Source organism: Tachyglossus aculeatus, chromosome 18, assembly GCF_015852505.1.
Source record: "Tachyglossus aculeatus isolate mTacAcu1 chromosome 18, mTacAcu1.pri, whole genome shotgun sequence".
Taxonomy (NCBI): domain Eukaryota; kingdom Metazoa; phylum Chordata; class Mammalia; order Monotremata; family Tachyglossidae; genus Tachyglossus; species Tachyglossus aculeatus.
In genome coordinates this window covers 39,294,977-39,319,509 of record NC_052083.1, presented here as the reverse complement: position 1 = coordinate 39,319,509, position 24,533 = coordinate 39,294,977, and the positions used below count along the sequence as shown (strand labels likewise).

Here is a 24,533-nt window from a genome sequence, read left to right as displayed (position 1 = left end):
TCTGCTGGGGTGGAAAGGAAGGGTGGGAGGGGTGGCGTAGTGGAAAGAGCACGGGGTTTGGAGTCAGAAGGACCTGGGTTCTAATTCCGACTCCACCACGTGTCTGCTTTGTGACACTGGGCAAGCCACTTCACTTCTTTGGGCCTCAGTTACTTCATCTGTAAAATGGGGCTTAAAATTGTGAGCCCCATGTGGGACATGGAGTGAGGCCAACCCAGCTAGTTGGTATTCATTCAGTTGTATTTATTGAGCACTTACTGTGTGCCGAGTACTGTACTGGGCGCTTGCATCTTCTCCAGTGCTTAATTCAGTGCTTGGTAAAGTGTGTAACAAACCCCACAGTTATAACTATTATTCGGGGTCTTCCGTGGGGGTCGCTGGGGTGGAAGTGGGGTCCCTGCAACCATCTTCATCAGCAGCCCAAGGGATTGGGAAGAGAAGCTGCGTGGCTCAATGGAAAGAGGAAGGGCTTGGGAGTCAGAGGTCATGGGTTCTAATCCCGGCTCCCCCACATGTGTGACTGTGGGCAAGTCACTTAACTTCTCTGTGCGTCAGTTACCTCATCTGTAGAAAGAGGATTAAGACTGTGAGCCCCACGTGGGACAACCTGCTTACCTTGTATCTACCCCAGCGCTTAGAACAGTGCTTGACACATAGTAAGAGCTTAACAAATACCATTATTATTATTGTTATTATTACACAGTAAGCACTTAAAACTGTACTGGACCAAGCACTTGGGAGAAAGCAATTCAAGAGAGTTGGTAGATACTTTCCCTGCCCTCTAAAATAAGGGAACAGACTCTAAAGTAATAATAATAATTATGGCATTTATTAATGTCCGTGCTGGACCAAGCACTTGGGAGAGAGTAATTCAACAGAGTTGGTAGATAGTTTCCCTGCCCTCTAAAATAAGGGAACAAACTCTAAAATGCCCGTGCCGGGGAGTGCTCTTTACTTCTTTGTGCCTCAGTTACCTCATCTGTAAAATGGGGATTAAAACTGAGCCCCATGCGGGATAGGGACTGGGTCCAACGTGATGAGCTTGCATTCACCCCAGCGCTTAGTACCGTGCCTGGCACAGAGAAAGCGCTTAACAAATGCCATTATTATTATTATTATTATTACTAATAATAATAATAATAATAATAATAATAATAACTGGGCAAAGGGGGCGGCCCAGAAGCTAAGCCTCAGACTTCCCCAGCAGGGAGTTCCGCGATGTGACCACCAGGGGGCGCCTCTGGAAAGAGAGATAGAGACAGAAGGCAATCAGTCATTTATTGAGCGCTTACTGTTTGCAGAGCACTGTACTAAGCGCTTGGGTGAGTATAATACAACAACAAACAGTCACATTTCCTGCCCATAACGAGCTTACAGTCTAGATGGGATTGATGATTTAATCCATAAATGACAGATATGGACATAAGTGCTGTGGGGCTGGGAGGGGAGATGAATAAAGGGAGCAAGTCAGGGGGAGAGGGAGAAGGGGAAGCAGCGTGGCTTAATGGAAAGAGCACGAACTTGGGAGTCAGAGGTCATTGGTCATCCCAGCCAATTGTCAGCTGTGTGACTTTGGGCAAGTCACAACTTCTCTGTGCCTCAGTTACCTCATCTGTAAAATGGGGATTAAGACTGTGAGCCCCCCGTAGGACAACCTGATCACCTTGTAAATTCTCCAGCGCTTAGAACAGTGCTTTGCACATAGTAAGCGCTTAATAAATGCCATCAAAAAAAAAGGAGGGGAAAGGAGGGCTTAGTCAGGGAAGGCCGTTTAGTCAGACAGAAACAGAACTATGAAATCAGACAGAGGGAGCGCACAGAACACTTCATATTTTTCACCGTCTGCTCATTTCCCGCGATCCCCCGCGAGGCCTCGTGGGCAGGGCCGGATCTTAGATCAAAAGCCAAAGCTTCATCTTCAGACCCCATCCAATCCCCAAGCCGTTGAGAGAGAAGATTCACCCTCCGCCCCACACCTCCACCCGTCCCCGCAACCGCCTCCAGCTTCCTTGTGAAAAACACAAGCCTGCGGGAGCTGGGCCTGGGGAGGGAAGTGACATCTCCTCCCCTGACAAACAGAGGCAAGAGATCTCTGAGAGATCTCTGAGGAGGGCAGCTCCCTCCTCGCCTCCTAAGGTTCTTCTGGGGGTGGCCGTTTAGGGGTCTTGGACTGTGTCCACCCTGCTGCCCCCTAAGCGGTAGACACCTTCCTCCGTGGGGCCGAGTGCTTAAAGCGCTTAGTACAGTGCTGTGCACACAGTAAGCGCTCAATAAATACGACTGAATGAATGAAATGAATAACATTGGCAGGTGGATCCTCCTCTCTCCTTCCGGCCCCAGTCCTCTGCCTCCGCATCCCCACCCACAGGGTAGCATTCGAACCTCCATCCCTCTCGCTTCATTGGGGGCTGGGTGGTGGGGAGGAGCCACATATCCTTAGTAATAATAATAACAGTATTTGTTAAGCGCTCACCATGTTCCAGGCACTGTACTAAGCGCTGGGATGGGTACAAGCAAATAGGGTTGGACACAGTCCCTGTTCCATGTGGAGCTCACAGTTTCAATCCCCATTTTACAGATGAGATAACTGAGGGACAGAGAAGTGAAGTGACTTGCCCAAAGACACACAGCAGACAAGTGGCAGAGCCGGGATTGGAGCCCAAGGCTTTCCAACTCCAAGGCCTGTGCTGTATCCACTATACAGTGACCTTCCACCCTTTTCAGAACCAGGCCAATCAAAGAAACAGCACGGAGTAGTGGATCCGCACTCTTGTCCGTTGTGTGACCTTGTGCAAGTCACTTCACTTCTCTGGGCCTCAGTTCCCTCATCTATAATATGGGGATAGAGATTGTGGCCCCCATGTGGGACGGGGATTGTAGCCAACCGATTTGCTTACATACACCCTAGCATTTAGTACAATGCCTGGCACACAGTAAATGCTTAACAAATACCATTATTATTTTTATTATTATAACCAATCATATTTATTGTGCACAGAGAACTGTGCTAAGCGCTTGGGACAGTATAATGCATCAGAGCTGGCCCACAGACAGCCCCGGACAGCTCCCTCCTTCCAATCCAGGCCTGGGCAGCACTCCCCTCCAGACCTAGATTGACCCAGCCAAAACTTGCCCGTACTAAAACAGGCCCAGGCCGGCACTGTCTGCCCTATGCATGAAGGGGACTCCCAAACATTTCCTGCTCAGTTCTTCCCTAGCTCTCACCCAAGTCTCTCCTGCCGTAATTCAAACCTATTATAGAAGTAGTAATTGTTTTTATTAAGTGCTCACTGTGAGTAGAACGCTGTACTAAGCACTGGGTAAGAATACTGTCTGGTTTCAAACTAAAATCGTTTTTATTAAGCGCTTACTGTGAGTAGAACATGAGAAGTATGAGAAGCAGCGTGGCTCAGTGGAAAAAGCCCGGGCTTTGGAGTCGGAGGTTATGGGTTCAAATCCCAACTCCGCCAATTGTCAGCTGTGTGACTTCAGGCAAGTAACTTCACTTCTCTGGGCCTCAGTTACCTCATCTGTAAAATGGGGATGAAGATTGTGAGGTCCCCATGAGACAACCTGATCAGCTTGTAACCTCTCCAGTGCTTAGAATAGTGCTTTGCACATAGTAAGTGCTTAATAAATGCTATTATTATTATTATTATTAGAACGCTGTACTAAGCACTGGGTAAGAATACTGTCTGGTTTCAAACTAAAGATGTGTGTGCTTCTAGACTGTGAGCCCACTCTTCTAGACTGTGAGCCCACTGTTGGGTAGGGACTGTCTCTATATGTTGCCAACTTGTACTTCCCAAGCGCTTAGTGCTCTGCACACAGTAAGCGCTCAATAAATACGATTGATTGATTGATTGATTGTTCATAGATCCAGGGAGAGATTATGGGGAGAGGGGATGTCCCAGTAGTTAGGTGACTAGAGGTTCTGGAGCAGCAGTAGATAGGGAGAGATTAATCAGGGAAGGCTTCCTGGAGGAGATGGGACTTCAGAAGGGCCTTGAAGAGGGGGAGAGGAGGAAAAGGGGGGGAAGGACTTCCATCCCAGAGGGAGGACGTGACGTGAGAGTGAATCCCATCTTCCCTCAGAAACGGGGGGTGGGAAGGAACGGGAGGAGGAAATAGGGAGGGGGCAGGGGTTTGGGGTACTAGAAAGATATAGAAGCTTGAAGCAGTAACGTCCCCTCCGCCACCCCCTTGGGACCTCCTCACCTCTTCCCTTTCCCCGCCCCCCTACTGCCGGTTAGAGGATGTGGTCAAATGCAAACAGGGCTAGAGCGCAGCGAAAAAGCAGATTCAGTTCCCACTGCATGTGACAGCCCTACTCTGGGGCGGACCCCCCGGTAGGAGCGAGGGGCCGGGGGCAGTGGCGGAGGACGGAGGGGGATCCGGGGGGCTGGAGGGACAGGGTGGGGGCGTCGGGAGAGGGTGGGAAGAACAGCGGGGGACAGGGCAGAATCGGGGGGCTGAGGTGAAGAGAAGGGACTGGGGGGCTTGGGGGTAGAGTTTGGGCCCATGGAGGCAATTCTCCAACTTGATTTTGGTTTTTTTTTTTTTGTTAAGCTCTTATTATGTGTCAAGCACTGTACTAAGCGCTGGGATAGATGCAAGTTTACCATGGTGGATGGGGGGAAGGGGCGTCTTCTGATGTATCGGGCCGAAGGTGGACCAGGAGCTGGGTAGGATCCGATCCTGAGATTCCCCCATCCCTGGCCCAGCAGTCCCCCCCTTCGGGGGTCCCAGCTCAAACCCATCTCCTCTCCGCCTCTCCTCACTTCCCTAATCCCAACTGGAGACCGGAGACTGCCATTTGAACGGAAGCCAGGCGGCCCACTGGCGGGCAGGAAGAAAGGGGGCAGGGCCAGGGGTCCCCTGGAGTGGGCAGCGGTTGGGGACTGTGGTGGGGGACTGAGGGCCCACCTATTGTGGAGACGATGGGAAGAGGCTGGAGAGAAGATGCTACTTCATTCACCTTGTCTGAGCCGGGAGGTGGTCACCCCGGGGTGGAACATTTCCCCTCTTTGGACTAGTCCAAGACTCTGGGCGTGTGTGTTTGGCAAGGATGAGTGTGTGTCGGAGTGGGAGGGGGAATTTAGTACAATCAGAGGTTCCTCCTTGGAGGCTACTGAGTAGAAGGGGAAGTCCCCCATCTTCTTCCGCCTTACCCTGCTGGTTGGATCCTGGCAACATGGCAGACTACAGGCCTCGGGGCCAGCGGGTCGAGGATTCTCAGCCTGGCTTCTCCACGTGTCTGCTGTGTGACCTTGGGCAAGTGATTTCACTTCTCTGGGCCTCGGTTTCCTCATGCGAGAAGCAGCATGGCATAGTGGATAGAGCCCGGATCTGGGAGTCAGAAGGTCATGGGTTCTAATCCTGGCTCCGCCACTTGTCTGCTGCGTGACCTTGGGCAAGTCACTTCACTTCTTTGTGCCTCAGTTCGCTTGTCTGTAAAATGGGGATTGAGAGTATGAGCCCCATGTGGGACAGGGACCGTGTCCAACCCGATTTGCTTGTGTCTACCTCAGAGCTTAGTATGGTGCTAGGCACACAGTAAGTGCTTAGCAAATATCACAATGATGATGATGATGATCATTCATTCATTCATACATTCAGTCGTATTTATTGAGCGCTTACTGTGTGCAGAGCACTGGACTAAGCGCTGGGGAAGTCCAAGTTGGCAACATCTAGAGACGGTCCCTACCCAACAGCGGGCTCACAGTCTAGAAGGGGAAGACAGACGACAAAACCAAACATATTAACAGATTAAAATAAATAGAATAAATATGTACAAATAAAATAAATAAATTGAGTAACGAATACGTTCAAACATATATATATATACATATATATATGTTTGAACGTATTCGTTACTCAATTTATTTATTTATATTATATTATATTATATTATATATTTGTGTATATATATATTTATATATACAGGTGCTGTGGGGAGGGGAAGGAGGTGAGGCGGGGGGATGGGGAGGGGGAGGGGGGCTCATAGATTCATTCATTCAATTGCATTTATTGATCATGATAATAATGATGAAGGAAGAGGCCAAAGGGAGAGATTGAAGCCCTCCTAATTCCAAACTCTGTCAGTGTGGCCTAGTGGATAGAGCATGGGCCTGAGAATCAGAAAGACCTGTGTTCTAATTTCAGTTCTGCCACTTGTCTGCTGTGTGACCCTGGGCAAGTCACTTTACTTCTCTGCACCTCAGTTCCCTCATCTGTAAAAAGGGGATTAAGACTGGGACATGGACTGTGTCCAACCTGATTGCCTTGTATCTACCCCAGGGCTTAGTACAGTGTCTGACACATAGTAAAGGCCTAAAAATTTTTTTTAAGGAAGAAAATAAAAAAGGGATGTCCAAAACTCGATTATCTGAGACCTTGAGGGGACAGAGAGGAACATTACCACTGGAACGCTAGGTGAAATGAATGAAATGCAAGCTCTTAGTGTTTGGGTCTGGATCATCGGACTCAGTCCATCAAAAGAAGCAGTGTGGCCTGATGGAAAGAGCACGGAGGACCAGGGCCCAGAGAGGTTAAGTGGTGTGTCTAAGGTCACCCAAGCAGGCAAGTGGGGAAGTTAGGATTAGAATCCAGGCCCTCTGCCTCCCCTGCTCTTTCTGCCAGGCCACGGTGCTTCTCTCAGCCCTGAAGAGTAGCCGTTCATATCTGTGGATTCCCAGCTGGGGGGCTCGTTGACAGAAGCTGGGTTCCCACCTCTTTGTTCTGGGAGGAGTTGGAAGCTGGGTCTAACCCTTCCTTATCTCTGCTCCCATCCCGCAGGTGAACCCAAACCACCTCCCCCCCCCATCCCCACTCGGGGCCACACCCCTAGGCTTCACCACCACGGAGAAGAGGTGATCCGCACCCTTGGGACGGGAGCGGGTGGCCCATGCTGACCTCACTGACCAGACTCTGGGCGTGGGACGGTCAGGCGCAGAGACCCGGGCCGGGCCACTCTCAGGGAAGGGTACGGGGGCCAGTCCCCCAGGGCTCGTCTGCCTCCCGGAGTCAGCCACCAGGTGAGCCCCGGGCTCTGGAAGAGGCCTCAGAGGCCGGGGAGGGGAATGGGCAGGATGCGGAGCCGGCCCCAAGGTCTCGGGTGGTGTCCCTTGGGGCCAGGAACCGCGGCAGCTGGAGACCCTCCCCAACATGCTTTTGGAGGGGCTTCCTCTTCCTCCTCCTCTTCACCACAGTCTTCCTCCTTACCTTCTTCTACACCCCAGACTGGGGGCAGGAAACATGGGGGTGGACCGCTAGGGTCTGGAGAGCGAATGGGACCGGAGGAGGCCCGGGACTCACGGCCACGGCCAAGAAGTACCCGAGACCAGTTAAAATGGACGGGGGCCTGTGGACAATCAAGCCCCAGGGCCGTCTGGGTAACCAGATGGGGGAATACGCCACCCTGTTCGCACTGGCCCAGGCTAACAGACGACCAGCCGCCATCCTCCCGGCCATGAAAGACAGCCTGGCCCCGCTGTTCAACATCACCCTGCCGGTCCTCTCTGAGGACGAGGCCAGAGCCATCCCGTGGGAGGACTACTGGATCCACGACTGGATGTCGGAGGAATACCGCCACATTCCGGGCCGGCACGTGAAGCTGACAGGCTACCCTTGCTCCTGGACCTTCTACCACCACCTGCGGGCCGAGATCCGCCGTGAGTTTACGCTCCACGAGCCGCTGGTCCGCAAGGCCCAGGCCTCGCTGCGGCGGCTGCGAGAGGAGTGGGAGCGGTCACGGTGCCGGAGCCCGGGGGGCTGCCCGCCCGGGGACCCCACGTTCATAGGGGTGCACGTGCGCCGCGGGGACTACGTGGAGTTCATGCCGCAATACTGGAAGGGCGTGGTGGCCGACCGTGGCTACCTCCAGCAGGCCCTGGACCACTTCCGCCGGCGCTACGAGCACCCGCTCTTCGTGGTCACGAGCAATGGCATGCAGTGGTGCCGGGACAACATAAACGTCTCCCTTGGGGATGTGGTCTTCGCCGGAGACGGGGTAGAAAGCCACCCGGCCACAGACTTTGCCCTGTTGGTCCAGTGCAACCACACTGTCATGACCATAGGGACCTTTGGGATCTGGGCCGCCTACCTAACCGGGGGTGAGACGGTTTACCTGGCCAACTACACTTTGCCTGACTCGCCCTTCCTGAAAGTTTTTAAGCCCGAGGCCGCCTTCCTCCCTGAGTGGATCGGGATCGCGGCTGACCTGTCGCCTCTGCGCAGCACTGAGCGGAGTTGGGGGGCTCAGGAGGGGAATACGGTCCAGTCGTGACTCTATCAGGGTCCCTCCCTCCGCAAGGCCGCCCCCAGGCAGCCAGCCCACCCCCCACCTCCATCCAGGCCGATCGAAGACCCTGGCCACAAGAAGAGGCAATAGATATGACCTTCTTCATTCAGTGTCCTCTACAGAAGCAGCATGGCCTAATGGATAGGGAATGAGCCAGAGGACCTGGCTTCTGACTCCGCCACTTGCCTGCTGCTCATTAATTCACTCGATCGTATTTATTGAGCACTAACCGTGTGCAGATCACTGTTCTGAGAGCTTGGGGGAGTACAATATAATAATAAACAGACACATTCCCTGCCCACAGCGAGGGCGGGATTCAGACTCTTAACAGTCTACAGGCTGTGAGACTTTGAGAAAGTCACTCTACTAATTTGTGCCTTAGTTTCCTCACCTATAAAATGGAGATTCAGTATTTTTCTCCCTCCTCTTTGGACTGTAAGCAGCGTGGCTTAGTGGAAAGAGCACGGACTTGGGAGTCAGAGGACATGGGTTCTAATCCCGGCTCCGCCACTCGTCTGCTGTGTGACCTTGGGGCAAATCACTTAACTTTTTTGGGCCTCAGTTACCTCATCTGTAAAATGGGGATGAAGACCGTGCGCACCACTTGGGACAATCTGATTACCTTGTATCTACTCAAGCGCTTAGGACAGTGCTTGGCACATAGTAAGTGCTTAACAAATACCATAATAATAACAATAATTAATAACAACCTATGTACCCCAGCGTTTACAATTGAGCTTGACACATATGAAGAACATAACAAATACCACTGTTATTATTATTGTTATTATTATTATTATTGTGCAAACACCCGGATGGGGCCTCTCCAGCCAGTACCGTCGGAAGAGATGATGCCCCGCCGCCGCCTGCTTTCGGATCCATCGCCTGCCCGGCTACAACGCGAACCTGGCCCGGCTACAATGCGAAACAAAGTGGGGTGGGGTAGGGAGGATGTAACATCGTGCATGCGCTGTATCCTCCGGCTGTAGGCCTCCTGTACGACCTGCTGAGTGATCAGGTCCCTAATGACTCTTGGTGAGTGGAGAACTTGCCTACCAACTCTGTTGTATCATCCTCTCCCAAGCGCTTAGTACAGTGTTCTGCACCCAGTAAGCGCTCAATAAATACCACTGTTGATGACGATAAGATCAAAACGAACCTCTCGTGGGCCAAGACTTGGTCTAGTTTGGTGTCACTGAGATCCAAAGCCCGAGGTGGATGCCGGAGGAGCTGGAGAAGAAATCTTCAAGGAATTACCCCCTCCCCAGCCTTGTTCTTTGCCCCCCACCTCCCTAGGGACCCCGAGATTTGAGATTGATAATCTGAAATCAGCTTTCTTTATGTTACCGAGACCCCCATCGGGAATGCCCTGACCAATGGGAGAGTGGGTTTCTCTGGGTCGGTTTAAGAAACGAAGCCAGGTTTTGTCCGGGGGAAAGTTAACGCCGGAGGATGAGCAGAAAGTCGTATGTGTCCAAAGGGGCCTGGCTAATCCGCTCTGGGTGAGCAGTCTCCGGAGAATCGAGGGCTGGCTGGTCCTGGGGCCCGGGCATCTTGGGGGGTACCGGGAAGCAGGAGGGTCACGGAGGCTCAGCGGATGGGATGAGGCCTCCTAGAGGCGAGAGGTCGAGTCTGAACCCCGGCCTGGGAGGGGGGTGGGGGCTGTTTCGGTTCAGAAGGCATTCATCCAAAAAAAACCCCAAAAATGTTTTAGCTCCCGGCCTTTCTCGGGAAGGGGGAAGCCTCTCGAAAATCCCAAAACACCCTCCATTCCTGACCGACTCGGCCCTCTCAACAGACCGGTGAGGTAGACGAACGACAGTCTCTGCTGGCGGTAGAGATGGGGAAACTGAGGCACAACGGTGGGAAGAGGAGGAGGAGAGGGTCAAGGAGGGGTGGGGGGTGGGGGGCAGTCATCCAGAGGGGCTCACAGGTAGCGATCCAGACCCGGTGGGAAAGCCGGCTGCCGCAGGTAAGGGCTGTTGGGGCTGAACTGGCTCAGACCCCCGAGGGGGGCGGCGACCAACCCCATGAGGGCGTCAGCGGGGGGCTCCGAGGGGCTCCGTCCGGGCCCCCCGTAGAGCGGAGGGCCCCCGGGGGGGTATCCGGGCAGGTGAGGAGGGGATGGGGGGTAGCCCGGATAGCTAGGCCCCACCAGGGCACTGGGAGGGCGGCCTAGCGGGCCGCCGGACGGGCTCCCGGCAGGGGCGTGGAAGCCAGACCCCTCGTTTGGGGGGCCTAGCCCAGCCAGCTCGGGGGTCACCTCTGAGCCGGGGCCCCCCCTGGACCTGCTGGTGGACCAGGAGGCCGTCGAGGCGGAAGAGGGGGGATCCTGCGGCCTGGTAGGCCTGAGGGTGGGAAGGGGCAGGGGGTGGAGGGGCCGGGACCCCGTAGACGGCGGCCGGGTAAGGGGGCGTGAAGGCGCTGCCCCCAGTATGGGGATGGACCCCTCCGGCCACCCCGACGCCAACTCCGGGCCTGGCCCCGGCCTTGACGCCAGCCTCGGGGTAGGTGGAGAGGTCAGTGCGCTTAAAGCGTTTTCGACGGCGCAGGAAGCTGCCGTGGTGGAACATGTCCTGGGCCGCGGGGTCCAGCGTCCAGTAGCTGCCCTTACCCGGGTTGCCCGGCTCTCGGGGGATCTTGACGAAGCAGTCGTTGAGGGTCAGGTTGTGGCGGATGCTGTTCTGCCACTTCTTGGAGTTGTCGCGGTAGAAGGCGAAGCGCTCCGTGATGAAGCGGTAGATGCCCCCCAGGGTCAGCCGGCGCTCGGCCGCGTTGGCGATGGCCATGGCGATCAGGGCGATGTAGCTGTAGGGGGGCTTGCCCCGCTGCACCGGACGCTTGCGACGGCGACCCCCGACGGCGCCTCCCGGGCCCGGGTCGCCTTGGGGGTCCCCAGGGGGACGCTCCGGCTTGGCATGCTGCAGGCCGGAGCTGGGGGGCGAGGGGCTTTCCGTCGTCATGGCAACGGGTAAGGGACAGTCCTGAGAGGGCCCAGCGACCTCTCCCCAGCCCACCGACGGGCCTCCCCGGGGAGAGGAGGGGGCAGATGATGGAGAGGGGCCGGCCGAGCGTCTTATATGGGCCGAAGCCCCCCGGCCCCTCCTCCACTCCGACCCCTCCCCTCGCAGCCCCCTCCCCCTGAGGCACCTGTCTGGTAGAAAGAGGGAGGGGGTCTGATCGACCCTCCCCACCCCTCTCCCTGCCTCTCCCAGCAGAACAGGGAGGGGGAAGAGGCAGGGGCTGATTCATTGATGTGAGGGGGTCCTGCAGCCCCCCAGCTAGATCGGCCGGGCTGTTGGACGGTCCAGGGCCACTGTCCCCTGCTGGGAACGTGGAGGGTGAGGGGAAGCCCCGGTGGCATAAGGCCGGGAGATTTGTCTGCTGTGGGGCCTTGGGCAAGTCGCTTCATTTCTCTGGGCCTCGGTCATCTCATCTGTAAAATGGGGATTAAGACTGAGAGCCCCATGGGAGACAGGGACTCTAGCCAACACGATTTGCTTGTATCTACCCCAGCGCTTAGTAAGTGCCTGGCATAGAGTAAGCACTTAAATACCACAATTGTTATTATTATGACCGTTCCCTCCCCGAGACCCAGGAGGAGGGAGGGAGGAGGGGGCTCTCCCCATGGCAGGACAGGGGTCTCTGAACTTTTCCTTGGGGGCGACCTTCTCCCCTTCTAGACTGTAAACTCCTTGTGGTCATATGTTGCCAACTTGTACTTCCCAAGCGCTTAGTACAGTGCTCTGCACACAGTAAGCACTCAAAGAATACGATTGATTGATTGATTGATTGTGGTCAGGAAACAGGTCTACCAACTCCTTTATCTTATACTCATCCAAGCGCTCAGCACAGTGTTCTACACCCAGTAACTGCCTCAGTAACCTCATCTGTAATATGGGGATTAAGGCTGTGAGCCCCACGTGGGACAACCTGATTATCTTGTATCTATACCAGCGTTTGGAACAGTGTTTGGCACAGAGTAAACACTTGACAAAATATCAAGATTACTTTTAGTAGTAGTAGTAGTAAATACTCAATAATTACCATTGATTGATTGATTCCCCAGAGGGATCATCTGGAAGCGGGGGAATGGCCGAGATGGTCTCTCTTGGCCCGGACTTCCACTCTGAGTTCTTTCAACCTCATCCTGGCGGGGATAGGGGCCGGGGGAGGGGGCATCGTCAGAAGCAGGTAATTTGCCCTGCTGGTTGTAGGATTGAGGGAGCTACATATCATAGTGAACTGAGCAATGGTTCTTACTGAGCGTTTACATTGTAAAAACACTGTACTAAGCGTTTGTGAGTGACAGTATAACAGAATTGGTAGACACGTCTTTTGCCCACAATGAACCAGGTGGGGTCAGGGGCCGGTGGGTCCCTCCTAAGGGGGCCCATGGCAGTCTCCCCCTCCCACTGCTGGCTCCTCGCCAGGCTCCTCCGTGTCCAGCCCATCCAGCGGGGCACTCGAGGGGAAAGGTAGCCCCCTGCCCAAGCCCCAGCCCCTAACCTCCACAGCCCATCTCACCTCCGGGTCTCCTACTCCTAATCGGCCTTGAGCGACGCTTTTCGGATTCAGTTATTTGGCTCAGTGGGCTGGAAGGGAGCTGTCGGTCCAGCCCAGGGGGCCCAAGCAGGAGGCCTGGACAGGCCACCTCTAGGTCACCCCTGAGTAGCCACATCGCTGATCTCATTGCCCCTCCTCCTAGTGCCTGCACTACAGCCTGTCCGGCTGGGAGCCAGGGAGCAGGAAGGTGAGAGCAGGAGAGAGGAGGCAGCTTATCCCCATTTTACAGGTGATGAAACTGAGGTCCAGAGAGGTAAAGGGACTTGCCTAAGGTAGCACAGCAGGCTAGGGGAGCATCTAGGACTTGAACAGGGTCTCTTAACATCCACATGCCACTGGACCACACTAAGTCACTCAACCGTATTTATTGAGCATTTACCGTGTGCAGCGCACTGTACTTAGAGCTTGGGAGAGTACAATACAACAATAAACAGACACTTTCCTATAAGTGTATTCTCTTGAGAAGAGCCACTTAATGCAAATTTTTATGGCATTAGTTAAGCGCTTACTATGCACTAGGCACTGTTCTAAGCACTGAGGACAATACAAGATAACCAGGTTGGACACCCCTCCTCTGGCCAGGTGAGACCTCAGAGAGGGAGGAAGAAGGATCAGCGGGTGAAGACTGGGGTTCACCTTCGAGCCAGATGCTAACAGTTTCAGACAGGGTGGGCGTGTTGGCCTCTATCTGGGTGCTCACGTGATGTCCGGAGCCTGGACTTCACCCTTAAAAACTCTGACCGTCCCACGGTGAAAAAGAGAAAGAGAAAGAAAGGAGCCGGAGGGGAAATGATCCAGGGATTTAATCCTTCTGCCGTTTGGCATATTCATGGTACATTGTCATAATGCATCAGGTCAGAGGACAGAAAAAGCCCTCCCTCCTCTCCCTGCCCCCCTGCCTCCACACCCCAGCTCCCCGCCCCCCACTCCCGGTCCCCCCTGCTCCGCTCCTCAGCCCACCCACCCGCCCCTCCCCACCGTCCCCAAGCCCGGCCATCCCAGAAATGCTGATCAAACACTTGGAATCCGGTCACTGGCTTTCTGGGGCCAGGGAGGAGGCCCAGGCCCAGCGCCGCTCACCCTAATAAAGCACGGCCCAGGGCTTGTGAAAGAGGAGGCCCCGGCCGCCTGAAAACACGGATTATCTCGTTTCACTCTCCTCGTCTCCACTGCGGCTCCCACTGGGAGCGTGCTCGGTCTGACACGCAATTCAGCACAGGATGAAAGCGAGCGGCGGGCGGGCCGAGGCAGGCGGGAAAGGAAGGGGGGATGAGATGCTCAGGACGTGGCTGGGGTGGCCCCATTTTCATGAATGACTGCTTAGTGGGAATGGAACTGTCCCCTGTTCTCCTCCCCTTTGGCCTTCAAGGTTGGGGATGAATCATCCCACACCCAGCACTTTCCCCCGGTGACCCAGCACAAACCATCTCACACCCCTGATTCTCCCCGCTCCATCCTCGATTCTCCCCCAATGACCCAACACAAACCATCGAATCCCCCCTACTCTCCCTTCTCTGTTCCTGACTCTCCCCCAGTGATCCGGCATAGATAATTCCCACCCCCCTGACTCTCCCCTCTCCATCTCCAGCTCCCAATGACCCAGCACAGACTATTCCACACCCCTCTCCAACCCTGATTGTCCCCCAGTGACCCATCATAGACCATCCCACCCCCCTGACTCTCTCCTCTCCATCCCCAACTCTCCCCCAGTGACCCAGCACAGAACAACCTACCCCCCTGACTCTTCCCCTCTCCGTCTTTGACTTTCCCCCAGTGACCCAGCAAAGACAATCCCACACCCCTGACTCTCCCCGCTTGCTGGAGAATTCAGACAGTAGACAAAGCAAACAATCAATGAATAAGAGAATGGGAATCTCTCAGGAGGCACCCAGTACAGTGCTCTACATAAAATAGTTGCCTAGGACCAGGTTCGGAAATGGTGGCCACCCAGACCAGCACACAATAGACTCCCAAAACAGTGCTGTGCATACATACATATTTTACACGGCACCCTTACTACAGTAGGGACCAAGTATGGTCATGGATTCTAATCCTCGCTCCACCACTTGTCTGCTGTGTGACCTTGGGTAAGTCACTTCACTTCTCTGGGACTGTAGACTGTAAGCATCTTGTGGGCAGGGATAACATCTAACGACTCTTCTATTGCAAATGAGAAAGCACAGTACAATAATCTGGGCCTCAGTTACCTTATCTGTAAAATAGGGATTAAGACTGTGAGTCCTACATGGAACAGGGACTGTGTCCAACCTGATTTATGTTGCCAACTTGTACTTCCCAAGCACTTAGTACAGTGTTCTGCACACAGTAAATGCTCAATAAATGTGAATGAATAATGAATGATTTGATTGTATTCACCCAGATGCTTAGTACAGTGCCTGGCACATAGTAAGCAGTTAACAAATACCATAATTATTATTAATTATTATTATTATTATTACTATTTTATAGCATTTATTAGGTGCTTACTTATAAACACCATACTTATTACTTACTTACCATAATACCACACTTACTTATAAATACTTACAAATACCATAATTATTATTAATTATTGTCATTATTATTACTATTTTATAGCATTTATTAGGTGCTTACTTATAAATACCATACTTATTACTTACCATAATACCATACTTATAAATATTTACAAATACCATAATTATTATTAATTATTGTTATTATGATTACTATTTTATAGCATTTATTAAATGCTTACTATGTGCAAAGCACTGTTCTAAGCGCTGGTTTAAATATGCTATTATTAACGCAGACTGCATGCAGAAGACACCCGGTACAAACAGTAGAGCTCCCAGTACTGTGCTCTACATACAGTTAGGCACTCAACAAATAAAGCTGAAAAAGTGAAAATCGGACACCTGTAAGCACACCTCCAAGAAAGCCATCCACACCAGCAGAAACAAAGAGGGGCCACCCCTCTCTGGCAGGCTGCTGGCCCTTCCTAGATTATCACTATGATTCTAATTCCCTGCTCTGTTGTTTTTAAAGGCACCATTAGGAGGGATGAGGATAATGACCTGCACAAACAAGTTTCCTTTGGTCATTAGGAGATTAGAGTCTGTTATGCTTGTGAACCTCCCTGAAGTGTGTGGGGTAGAAAGAAGCTTGTAATAATAATAATAATAATGGCATTGGTTAAGCGCTTACTATGTGCAAAGCACTGTTCTAAGCGATGGGGGGATACAAGGTGATCAGGTTGTCCCATGTGTGGCTCACAGTTGTAATCCCCATTTTACAGATGAGGTAACTGAGGCTCAGAGAAGTTAAGTGACTTGCCCAAGGTCACACAGCAGACGTGTGGTGGAGTCGGGATTCAAACCCATGACCTCTGACTCCAAAGTCCGTGCTCTTTCCACTGAGCCACGCTGCTTGTAGATGGACTAGGGCTCTGTCCCCTGGGCCAGATCACCTGGGAGTCAGAAGTTCTAATCCTGGCTCTGCCACTTGTCTGCTGTGTGGCCTTGGGTGAGTCATTTCACTTCTCTGGGCCTCAGTTCCCTCATCTGTAAAATGGGGATTGAGACTGCGAGCCCCACGAGGGACAGGGATGTGTCCAACCTGATTTGCTTGTATCCCCCCCAGCGCTTAGTATGTAATAATACCATAATAATAATGATAATTATTTTTCCTCTCCTCCTCCCCATCCCCCCACGCCCTACCTCCTTCCCCTCCCCACAGCAATCAATCAATCAATCAATCAATCGTATTTATTGAGCGCTTACTATGTGCAGAGCACTGTACTAAGCGCTTGGGAAGTACAAATTGGCATCACATAGAGACAGTCCCTACCCGATAGTGGGCTCACAGTCTAAAAGGGGGAGACAGAGAACAGAACCAAACATACCAACAAAATAAAATAAGTAGGATAGAAATGTACAAGTAAAATAAATAAATAAATAAATAAACAGAGTAATAAATATGTACAACCATATATACATATATACAGGTGCTGTGGGGAGGGGAAGGCGGTAAGGCGGGGGGATGGAGAGGGGGACGAGGGGGAGAGGAAAGAAGGGGCTCAATCTGGGAAGGCCTCCTGGAGGAGGTGAGCTCTCAGCAGGGCCTTGAAGGGAGGAAGAGAGCTAGCTTGGCGGATGGGCAGAGGGATTGGGGGCATTCCAGGCCCGGGGGATGACGTGGGCCGGGGGTCGATGGCGGGACAGGCGAGAGCGAGGTACAGTGAGGAGATTAGTGGTGGAGGAGCGGAGGGTGCGGGCTGGGCAGTAGAAGGAGAGAAGGGAGGTGAGGTAGGAGGGGGGCGAGGTGATGGAGAGCCTTGAAGCCCAGGGTGAGGAGTTTCTGCCTGATGCGCAGATTGATCGGTAGCCATTGGAGGTTTTTGAGGAGGGGAGTGATATGTCCAGAGCGTTTCTGGACAAAGATAATCCGGGCAGCAGCATGAAGTATGGATTGAAGTGGAGAGAGACACGAGGATGGGAGATCAGAGAGAAGGCTAGTGCAGTAGTCCAGACGGGATAGGATGAGAGCTTGAATTAGCAGGGTAGCGGTTTGGATGGAGAGGAAAGGGCGGATCTTGGCAATGTTGCGGAGCTGAGACCGGCAGGTTTTGGTGACGGCTTGGATGTGAGGGGTGAATGAGAGAGCGGAGTCGAGGATGACACCAAGGTTGCGGGCTTGTGAGACGGGAAGGATGGTAGTGCCGTCAACAGAGATGGGAAAGTCAGGGAGAGGACAAGGTTTGGGAGGGAAGACAAGGAGCTCAGTCTTCGACATGTTGAGCTTTAGGTGGCGGGCGGACATCCAGATGGAGATGTCCTGAAGGCAGGAGGAGATGCAGCACCTGTATATATGTTTGTACAGATGTATTACTCTATTTATTTTACTCGTACGTATTTAATATTCTATTTATTTTGTTAATGATGTGCATTTAGCTTTAATTCTATTTGTTCTGTCGACTTGACACCTGTCCACATGTTTTGTTTTGTTGTCTGTCTCCCCCTTCTAGACTGTGAGCCCGTTGTTGGGTAGGGACCGTCTCTATATTTTGCCAACTTGTATTTCCCAAGTGCTTAATACAGTGCTCTGCACACAGTAAGCGCTCAATAAATACTATTGAATGAATGAATTATTATTATTCTATCTCTGCACTGAGAATCCCACTGTCTTCGGGTAGTGGTCCCAATCAGAGTTTGACTCCTTTTTGTCTCTTTGCAAGTCTCTCCCTGCTGTCAAGATTGACCCCATTCAGTGTGACATTGTGGCCATCACCTTATGGAAGGAGACTTGAGTTCTAGCCCCAGCTCTGCCACTGTCGTGCTGTGTATCCTTGGGAAAATGACTTGGCATCTCTGTGCCCTAGTTTCCCCATCTCTAAGACTGGGGTAGTAGCAGCAAGAGAAGCAGGGTGGCCCAAGGGAGAGTGCATGGGCCTGAGGGTCAAAGGATCGGGGTTCGAATCCTGGCTTTGGCACTTGTCTGCTGTGTGACCTTGGGCAAGTCACTTCACTTCTCTGTGCCTCACTTTCCTCAACTGTAAAATGGGGATTTAAGACCTGTGCTCCCACCTACTTAGCCTATGAGCTCCAGGTGGGACGGAGATGGTATCCAACCTGATTAACTGGTTCCTTCCTCAGTGCTTGGCACATTGTAATTATTTAAATATATTATTTATTATTACTACTATTATCATTACTATTCAGCAAAGCCTAGTAGAAAAAGTGTGGGCAGTGGGTCTGAAGATCCAGTCCTATCCCAGCTCTGCCTCTCACCTGCTGTGAGCCCTGAGGCGTTTGATTTTTTTTTAATGGTGTTTGTCAAGGGTTTACTAAGTGCCAGGCACAGTACTAAGCACCACGGTAGATACAAGCTAATCAAGTTGGACACTGTCCCTGTCCCACATGAGGCTTACAGTTTAATCCCCATTTTACAGATGAGGGAACTGAGGCACGGAGAATTGAATGATTTGCCCAAGGTCACAGAGCAGACAAATGGAGTATCCTGGATTAGAACCCAGGTCCTTCTGATTCCCAGGTCTGTGTTCTATCGACTAGGATAAGCAACTTCCCCTGATTTGTTCCTGAGAGCTTTAAAACCAAATTGGATTGAGATCTCTAATCACTGCAATGCTTGTAAATATTTCCCAGGGAGGAGTCCCCTCTGTTTTATTGAATAGCTAGCTTTGTTCTATCAGAACGGGGAATTTACACTTACAATCTAGCAGTGCCCAAGTTTCAGAAGCTGTTTATCCAAGGATAACAAGATGGTTGTCAGATTCAAATTCCAGGAGAGAAATCGGGCAGAAGAAGCAATTTTTGCATCCTATCTAATAGGACAAAAGAATTGAAGTCAAAGCCACAATTCGGGGATTCTGACCAATTTCTTCATGAGCGAACAAGTTTGGTTTAGAATAGGAAACATAGTACTGGAGTGATAAATTGATTAGGAAATGAATCAGTAAAATGTGTCAAGCAGCTGGAGCAAATGATGAGGAATGGTAAGAGACAAGGCTCATCAGCAGTGTAGCCTAATGGAAGGAACATGGGCCTGGGAATCAGAGGACCTGAGTTCTTATCCCAGCCATGCCCCTTGTCTGCTGTGTGACCTTGGACAAGTCACTTCACTTCTCTGGGCCTCAGTTTTCTCATCTATAAAACAGGGATGAATGTGAGCTCCATGTGGGACAGGTACTGTGTCCAATCTGACTAGCTGGTATCTACCCCAGTGCTCAGTAATAATAATATAATAAAGAAGCAGCATGGCTCAGTGGAAAGAACCCGGGCTTTGGAGTCAGAGGTCATGGGTTCAAATCCCGGCTCTGCCGATTGTCAGCCGTGTGACTTTGGGCAAGTCACTTAACTCCTCTGGGCCTCAGTTCCCTCATCTGGAAAATGGGGATTAAGACTGTGAGCCCCCCGTGGGACAACGCAATCACCTTGTAACCTCCACAGCACTTAGAACAATGCTTTGCACATAGTAAGTGCTTAATAAATGCCATCAGTATTATTATAACAGTGCTATTTGTTAAGCACTTACTACGTGCCAGGCACTATTCCAAGTGCTTAGTACAATGCCTGGTACATAATTTTGCTTCCTACTTGTCGATAACACATAACAAGCACTTAAGAAATACCATAAAAAATCAGAGGTTAAGCACGTGCTTCTATTTGTGTGAAATGGGAAGAAGATCCATCCCTGTTCTCCCTCCCTATCAGATTGTGAACCCTATGTGGGACAGAAACTGTGTCTGAACTGACTATCTTGTGGCCACCCCCGAGTTTAGCACAGTGTTCTGCATAGAGTGAGCACTTAATTGATACCCTTCTTGTTATTAGGTTGTATTGGCGAGAAGTCATCGCAATGGCGACAACACGGGTGTACCGAGTCACAATGGTTCAGTTACTATTTGCAAAGACCAAAATTCAGGAGACGATTCATTCATTCAATCATATTTATTGAGCACTTACGGTGTGCAAAGCACTGTACTAAGCGCTTGGGAAGTACAGGTTGGCAACATATAAAGACGGTCCCTACCCAACAATGGGCTCACAGTCTAGAAGGGGGAGACAGACAACAAAACAAAACATGTAGACAGGTGTCAAAGTCGTCAGAACAAATAGAATTAAAGCTATATGCACATCATTAACAAAATAGAATATTAAATATGTACAAGTAAAATAAATAGAGTGATAAATCTGTACAAACATATATACAGGTGCTGTGGGGAGGGGAAGGAGGTAGGGCGGGGGGGAGGGGGAGGAGGAGAGGAAAAAGAGGGCTCAGTCTGGGAAGGCCTCCTGGAGGAGGTGAGATCTCAGTAGGGCTTTGAAGGGAGGAAGAGAGCTAGGTTGGTGGATGTGTGGAGGGAGGGCATTCCAGGTCAAGGGAAGGACGTGGGCCGGGGGTTGACGGCTGGACGGGCGAGAATGAGGCCCATTGAGGAGGTGAGCGGCAGCAGAGGAGCGGAGGGTACAGGTTGGGTTGGAGAAGGAGAGAAGGGAGGTGAGGTAGGAGTGGGTGAGGGGATGGAGAGCCCTGGGCTTCAGCCTAGAGTGAGGAGTTTTTGCTTGATTCGTTTGCTTGATTTGCTTGATTTTGATTCGTGTTTGGCTTCATCAAATCTCCGCTTTTATGTACTTATTATACCAATCCTCAGCCCCTGTGCATTTATGTTTATTCAAGAGTACCTTCCATCATTTATCCTGATTATTCCAGTTGTAAATTTTTTTGTTAGAGTGGAAACTCCTTGACAACAGGGAATGTCATTTCTCTGTTTTATAGTAATAGTAGCATCTACCAAAAGCCCACTAGATTTATTATATTGCATAAACTTTGGGAAAAGTACAATACAATAGTAGCATGACATAGCAGACACAGCATGGGCCCGGGAGTCAAAAGGTTGTGGATTCTAATCCCGGCTCCTCCACATGTCTGCTCTGTGACCTTGGATGAGTCACTTCACTTCTCTGGGCCTCAGTTCCCTCATCTGTAAAATGGGGATTGAGATTGTGAGCCCCCCGTGGGGCAGGGAATGTGTCCAACTCGATTTGCTTGTATCCACCCTAGTGCTTGGCACATTGTAAGTGCTTAACAAATACTATTATTATTATTATCCCCTGGCACCCTGGACTCTCAGCTTCTACTGAGCAGCTTTTCTCGGGCCCCAGGAGTACCACCGTCTCCTCCCCAGCCTGGGAACCACTTGCTCTGAAACAACAATATTATCCACTCAAATGGCTCCCAATGGCTAGGCTCCTGTCCGGCGGGAGATTTAGCCTTCCCGTGCTCAGAAATCCTCTCTCCCTCCTCCCTCCCTGTGCTGGCAGGGGGGTGGGGAGGGGGCTCAGCATGGGGACTTGGAGAGAGGGGCAGAGTGGGAGTCTGGCTGGGGGGGCCAGAGCCGCTCTCTCCCCCCAGGGTCTGGTCATTGCCATCTTGGGTTGTGGTGAAGTGTGACAGGGAGAGAGATAGAGGCCGGGGGACGGACGGACGGACACAGTGCTCTGATGATGATGGTATTTGTTAAGCACTTACTATGTGCAAAGCATTGTTCTAAGCACTGGGGAGGTTACAAGGTGATTAGGTTGTCCCATGGGGGGCTCACAGTTTGAATCCCCATTATATAGTCGGGGTAACTGTGAGGCACAGAGAAGTGAAGTGACTTGCCCAAAGTCACACAGCTGACAGTTGGCGGAGCCGGGATTTGAACCCATGACCTCTGACTCCAAAGCCCAGGCTCTTTCCACTGAGCCACGCTGCTGCTCTGCGCACGATAGGCCCCCAGTACAGTCCTCTGCACCCGGTAGGTATCCAGTAAAATGCTCAATGCACAGTAGGTGCTCAGTGGAAAGAGTGCAGGCTTGGGAGTCAGAGGTCATGAGATTGAATCCCAGCTCCACCACTTGTCAGCTGGGTGACCTGGGGCAAGCCACTTAACTTCTCTGTGCCCCAGTTACCTCATCTTTAAAATGGGGATTAAAACTGTGAGCCCCAAGGGGGACAACCTGATCACCTTGTATCCCCCCAGTGCTTAGAACAGTGCTTCGCACATAGTAAGCTCTTAACAAATACCATCATTATTAAATAATGGTTAAAAAGCGAAAATCAGACACCTGTAAGCATGCCCCCAAGAAAGCCGTCCACTCTATCGCCACCTCCATTCATTCATTCATTCATTCATTCATTCATTCAACTGTATTTATTGAGTGCTTACTGTGTGCAGAGCACTGTACTAAGTGCTTGGGAAGTACAAGTTGGCAACCTATAGAGATGGTCCCTTCCCAACAGTGGGCTTTCCATCTCAGCACCCCCCTTAGGAAGCAGCATGGAAAAAGCAGGAGCCTAGGAGTCAGAGGTTCTGCATTCTAATCCTGACTCTGCCAACTGCTGGCCGTGTGACCATGGGCAAGTCACTTAACTTCTCTGAGCCTCGGTTCTTCTGTTCTCCCTCCTACGTAGATTGGGAGCCCCATGAGGGGCAGGGACTGTGTCCAATCTAATTAATTTGTACCTGCCTGAGCACTTAGAATGGTATTTGACACATAGCAAGTGCTTAATGCTCCACCAATTGTCAGCTGTGTGACTTTGGGCAAGTCACTTAACTTCTCTGTTCCTTAGTTACCTCATCAGTAAAATGGGGATTAAGGCTGTGAGCCCCACGTGGGACAACCTGATCACCTTGTAACCTCCCCAGCACTTAGAACAGAGCATGGCATATAGTAAGTGCTTAATAAATGCCATCATTAAATTAAATTAAATTAAAATACCATAAAAAAATGAACTCACAGCCCCCTATCACTTAGGTCACACACACACACGTGTGCACACACACACACACCCCACCCTCACCCCCTAGCACTTAGGATGGCGTTTGACACATAGAAAGCGCTTAATATTATTTAAAAAAATGAACTCGCGGCCCCCTAACACTTAGGTCTCTCTCTCTCTCTCCTCTCTCTCTCTCTCTCTCTCACACACACACACACACACACACACACACACAAACATGGAATCCATTGCACTCTTTCAAGCATTCAGTACAGTGCTCTGCACATCGTAGGAACCCCAGGACAGTACCCCGCACACAACAGGTGCAGAAGCAGCTCAGCCTCGTGGATAGAGCACAGGCTTGGGAATTAGAGGACCTTGGTTCTCATCCCCACTCTGCCTCTTGTCTGCTGTGTGACCTTGGACAAGTCACCTCCACTTCTTTGTGCCTCAGTTATCTCATCTGTAAAATGGGGATTAAAACCGTGAGCCCCATGTGGGAAAGCGTGCAATACAACCCCTCCCCATAACGAGCTTACAAGCCTAGAGTCAGTCAGTTGGTCAATTGTATTTACGGAGCACTTATTGTGTGCAGAACACTGTACTAAGCTCTTGGGAGAGTACAGTTACCATTGGAATTGACCTCTGTATTAGTGTCTTCCATATGCTAAGTGCTGCATTGGGTGCATTTTATGTCTACAATGTTTACCGGACACTTACTTTGTGCAAAACACTATACTAGGGGCCAACTGTATGTAGAATTTTGTCCTGGGTACTGAACTGAGCACCTAGTGTGTGGGGGCTCTGTACAAGACTCTTGAGAAAATGCCCTAAGAGTAACACACAGTCCTGTTCTGGAGGAGCTTCCAATCTAACAGGGAGAGTCATGGAGAGCTGTGTGAGAAAAACAGGGAAAAGCCAGAGCCATTTTGTGGCAGCAAGTGGAGGCCAATCATCCTGAGAGAGAGAGTGAAAGGGCAGACAGGTGTGTTCAGGGGGCTGGAGGAGGGGAGAAGTGAGCTGGCCTGGGAGGAGGGGTCATTCAGGGAAGGCCTCCTGGAGGAAGCAGCTTTGGGAAGCCTTTGAAGATAGGGAGGGCCGGGGCTCTGCCATTCAGGAAGCCTGGGGGCAGAGAGGGAACCAGAGATAAGTGAGGAGTTAATGAGCTGCTCGTGATGGAAGCGTGTCAGCAGAGCTAGAAGGGCCTATGGAATTCCTAACCAGCTCCTTTTCAACACGACCTAGGGGGTCCTTCTCGGGAATATGGGGGGCCGAGAGTGTCCCCTTCAACGGCTGCTGCTCCGGATGACAGATGGTCAGTGTACCCGGGGTGGGGCTCTCAGTTTCACTCTCACTTTATGAATGTCACGGGCCTTGTAATGGCCTGATTACAACCACATCC

General features: G+C 51.5%; 2 protein-coding genes across 3 annotated transcripts; one reads left to right on the top strand and one right to left on the bottom strand.

Annotated features, from left to right (window-relative positions):
- Positions 1-4,270: 4,270 nt before the first annotated feature.
- Positions 4,271-8,470, top strand: LOC119940251 (galactoside alpha-(1,2)-fucosyltransferase 2-like). 2 transcript variants are annotated; one of them, XM_038760399.1, is made up of 3 exons: positions 4,271-4,349; positions 6,799-7,037; positions 7,242-8,470. In XM_038760399.1, the coding sequence occupies exons 2-3, from the start codon at positions 6,908-6,910 to the stop codon at positions 8,285-8,287; spliced, it is 1,176 nt and encodes a 391-aa protein (XP_038616327.1). In that variant the 5' UTR covers positions 4,271-4,349; positions 6,799-6,907; the 3' UTR covers positions 8,288-8,470. The 2 variants fall into 2 exon arrangements, with proteins under 2 accessions (XP_038616327.1, XP_038616325.1); XM_038760397.1 differs by having other exon boundaries at positions 6,799-8,470.
- A 1,195-nt stretch (positions 8,471-9,665) lies between these two features.
- On the bottom strand, positions 9,666-11,265 carry FOXE3 (forkhead box E3). The gene is made up of 2 exons (XM_038760147.1): positions 10,917-11,265; positions 9,666-9,914 (listed from the first exon to the last, which is right to left on the bottom strand). Exons 1-2 carry the CDS (start codon positions 11,263-11,265, stop codon positions 9,883-9,885), a joined length of 381 nt encoding a protein of 126 aa, XP_038616075.1. The 3' UTR covers positions 9,666-9,882.
- Between the last annotated feature and the right edge of the window lie 13,268 nt (positions 11,266-24,533).

Bases quoted from the DNA above. Each gene is read 5' to 3' on its own strand.
- LOC119940251 (XM_038760397.1), top strand. From the start codon at position 6,908: ATGCTGACCTCACTGACCAGACTCTGGGCGTGGGACGGTCAGGCGCAG.
- FOXE3 (XM_038760147.1), bottom strand. From the start codon at position 11,265: ATGACGACGGAAAGCCCCTCGCCCCCCAGCTCCGGCCTGCAGCATGCC. The intron at 9,915-10,916 runs GTAAGGGCAGCT...TCTCGCCTCTAG, and splicing joins CCGAGAGCCGGGCAACCCGG to GAGGCCTCATCCCATCCGCT.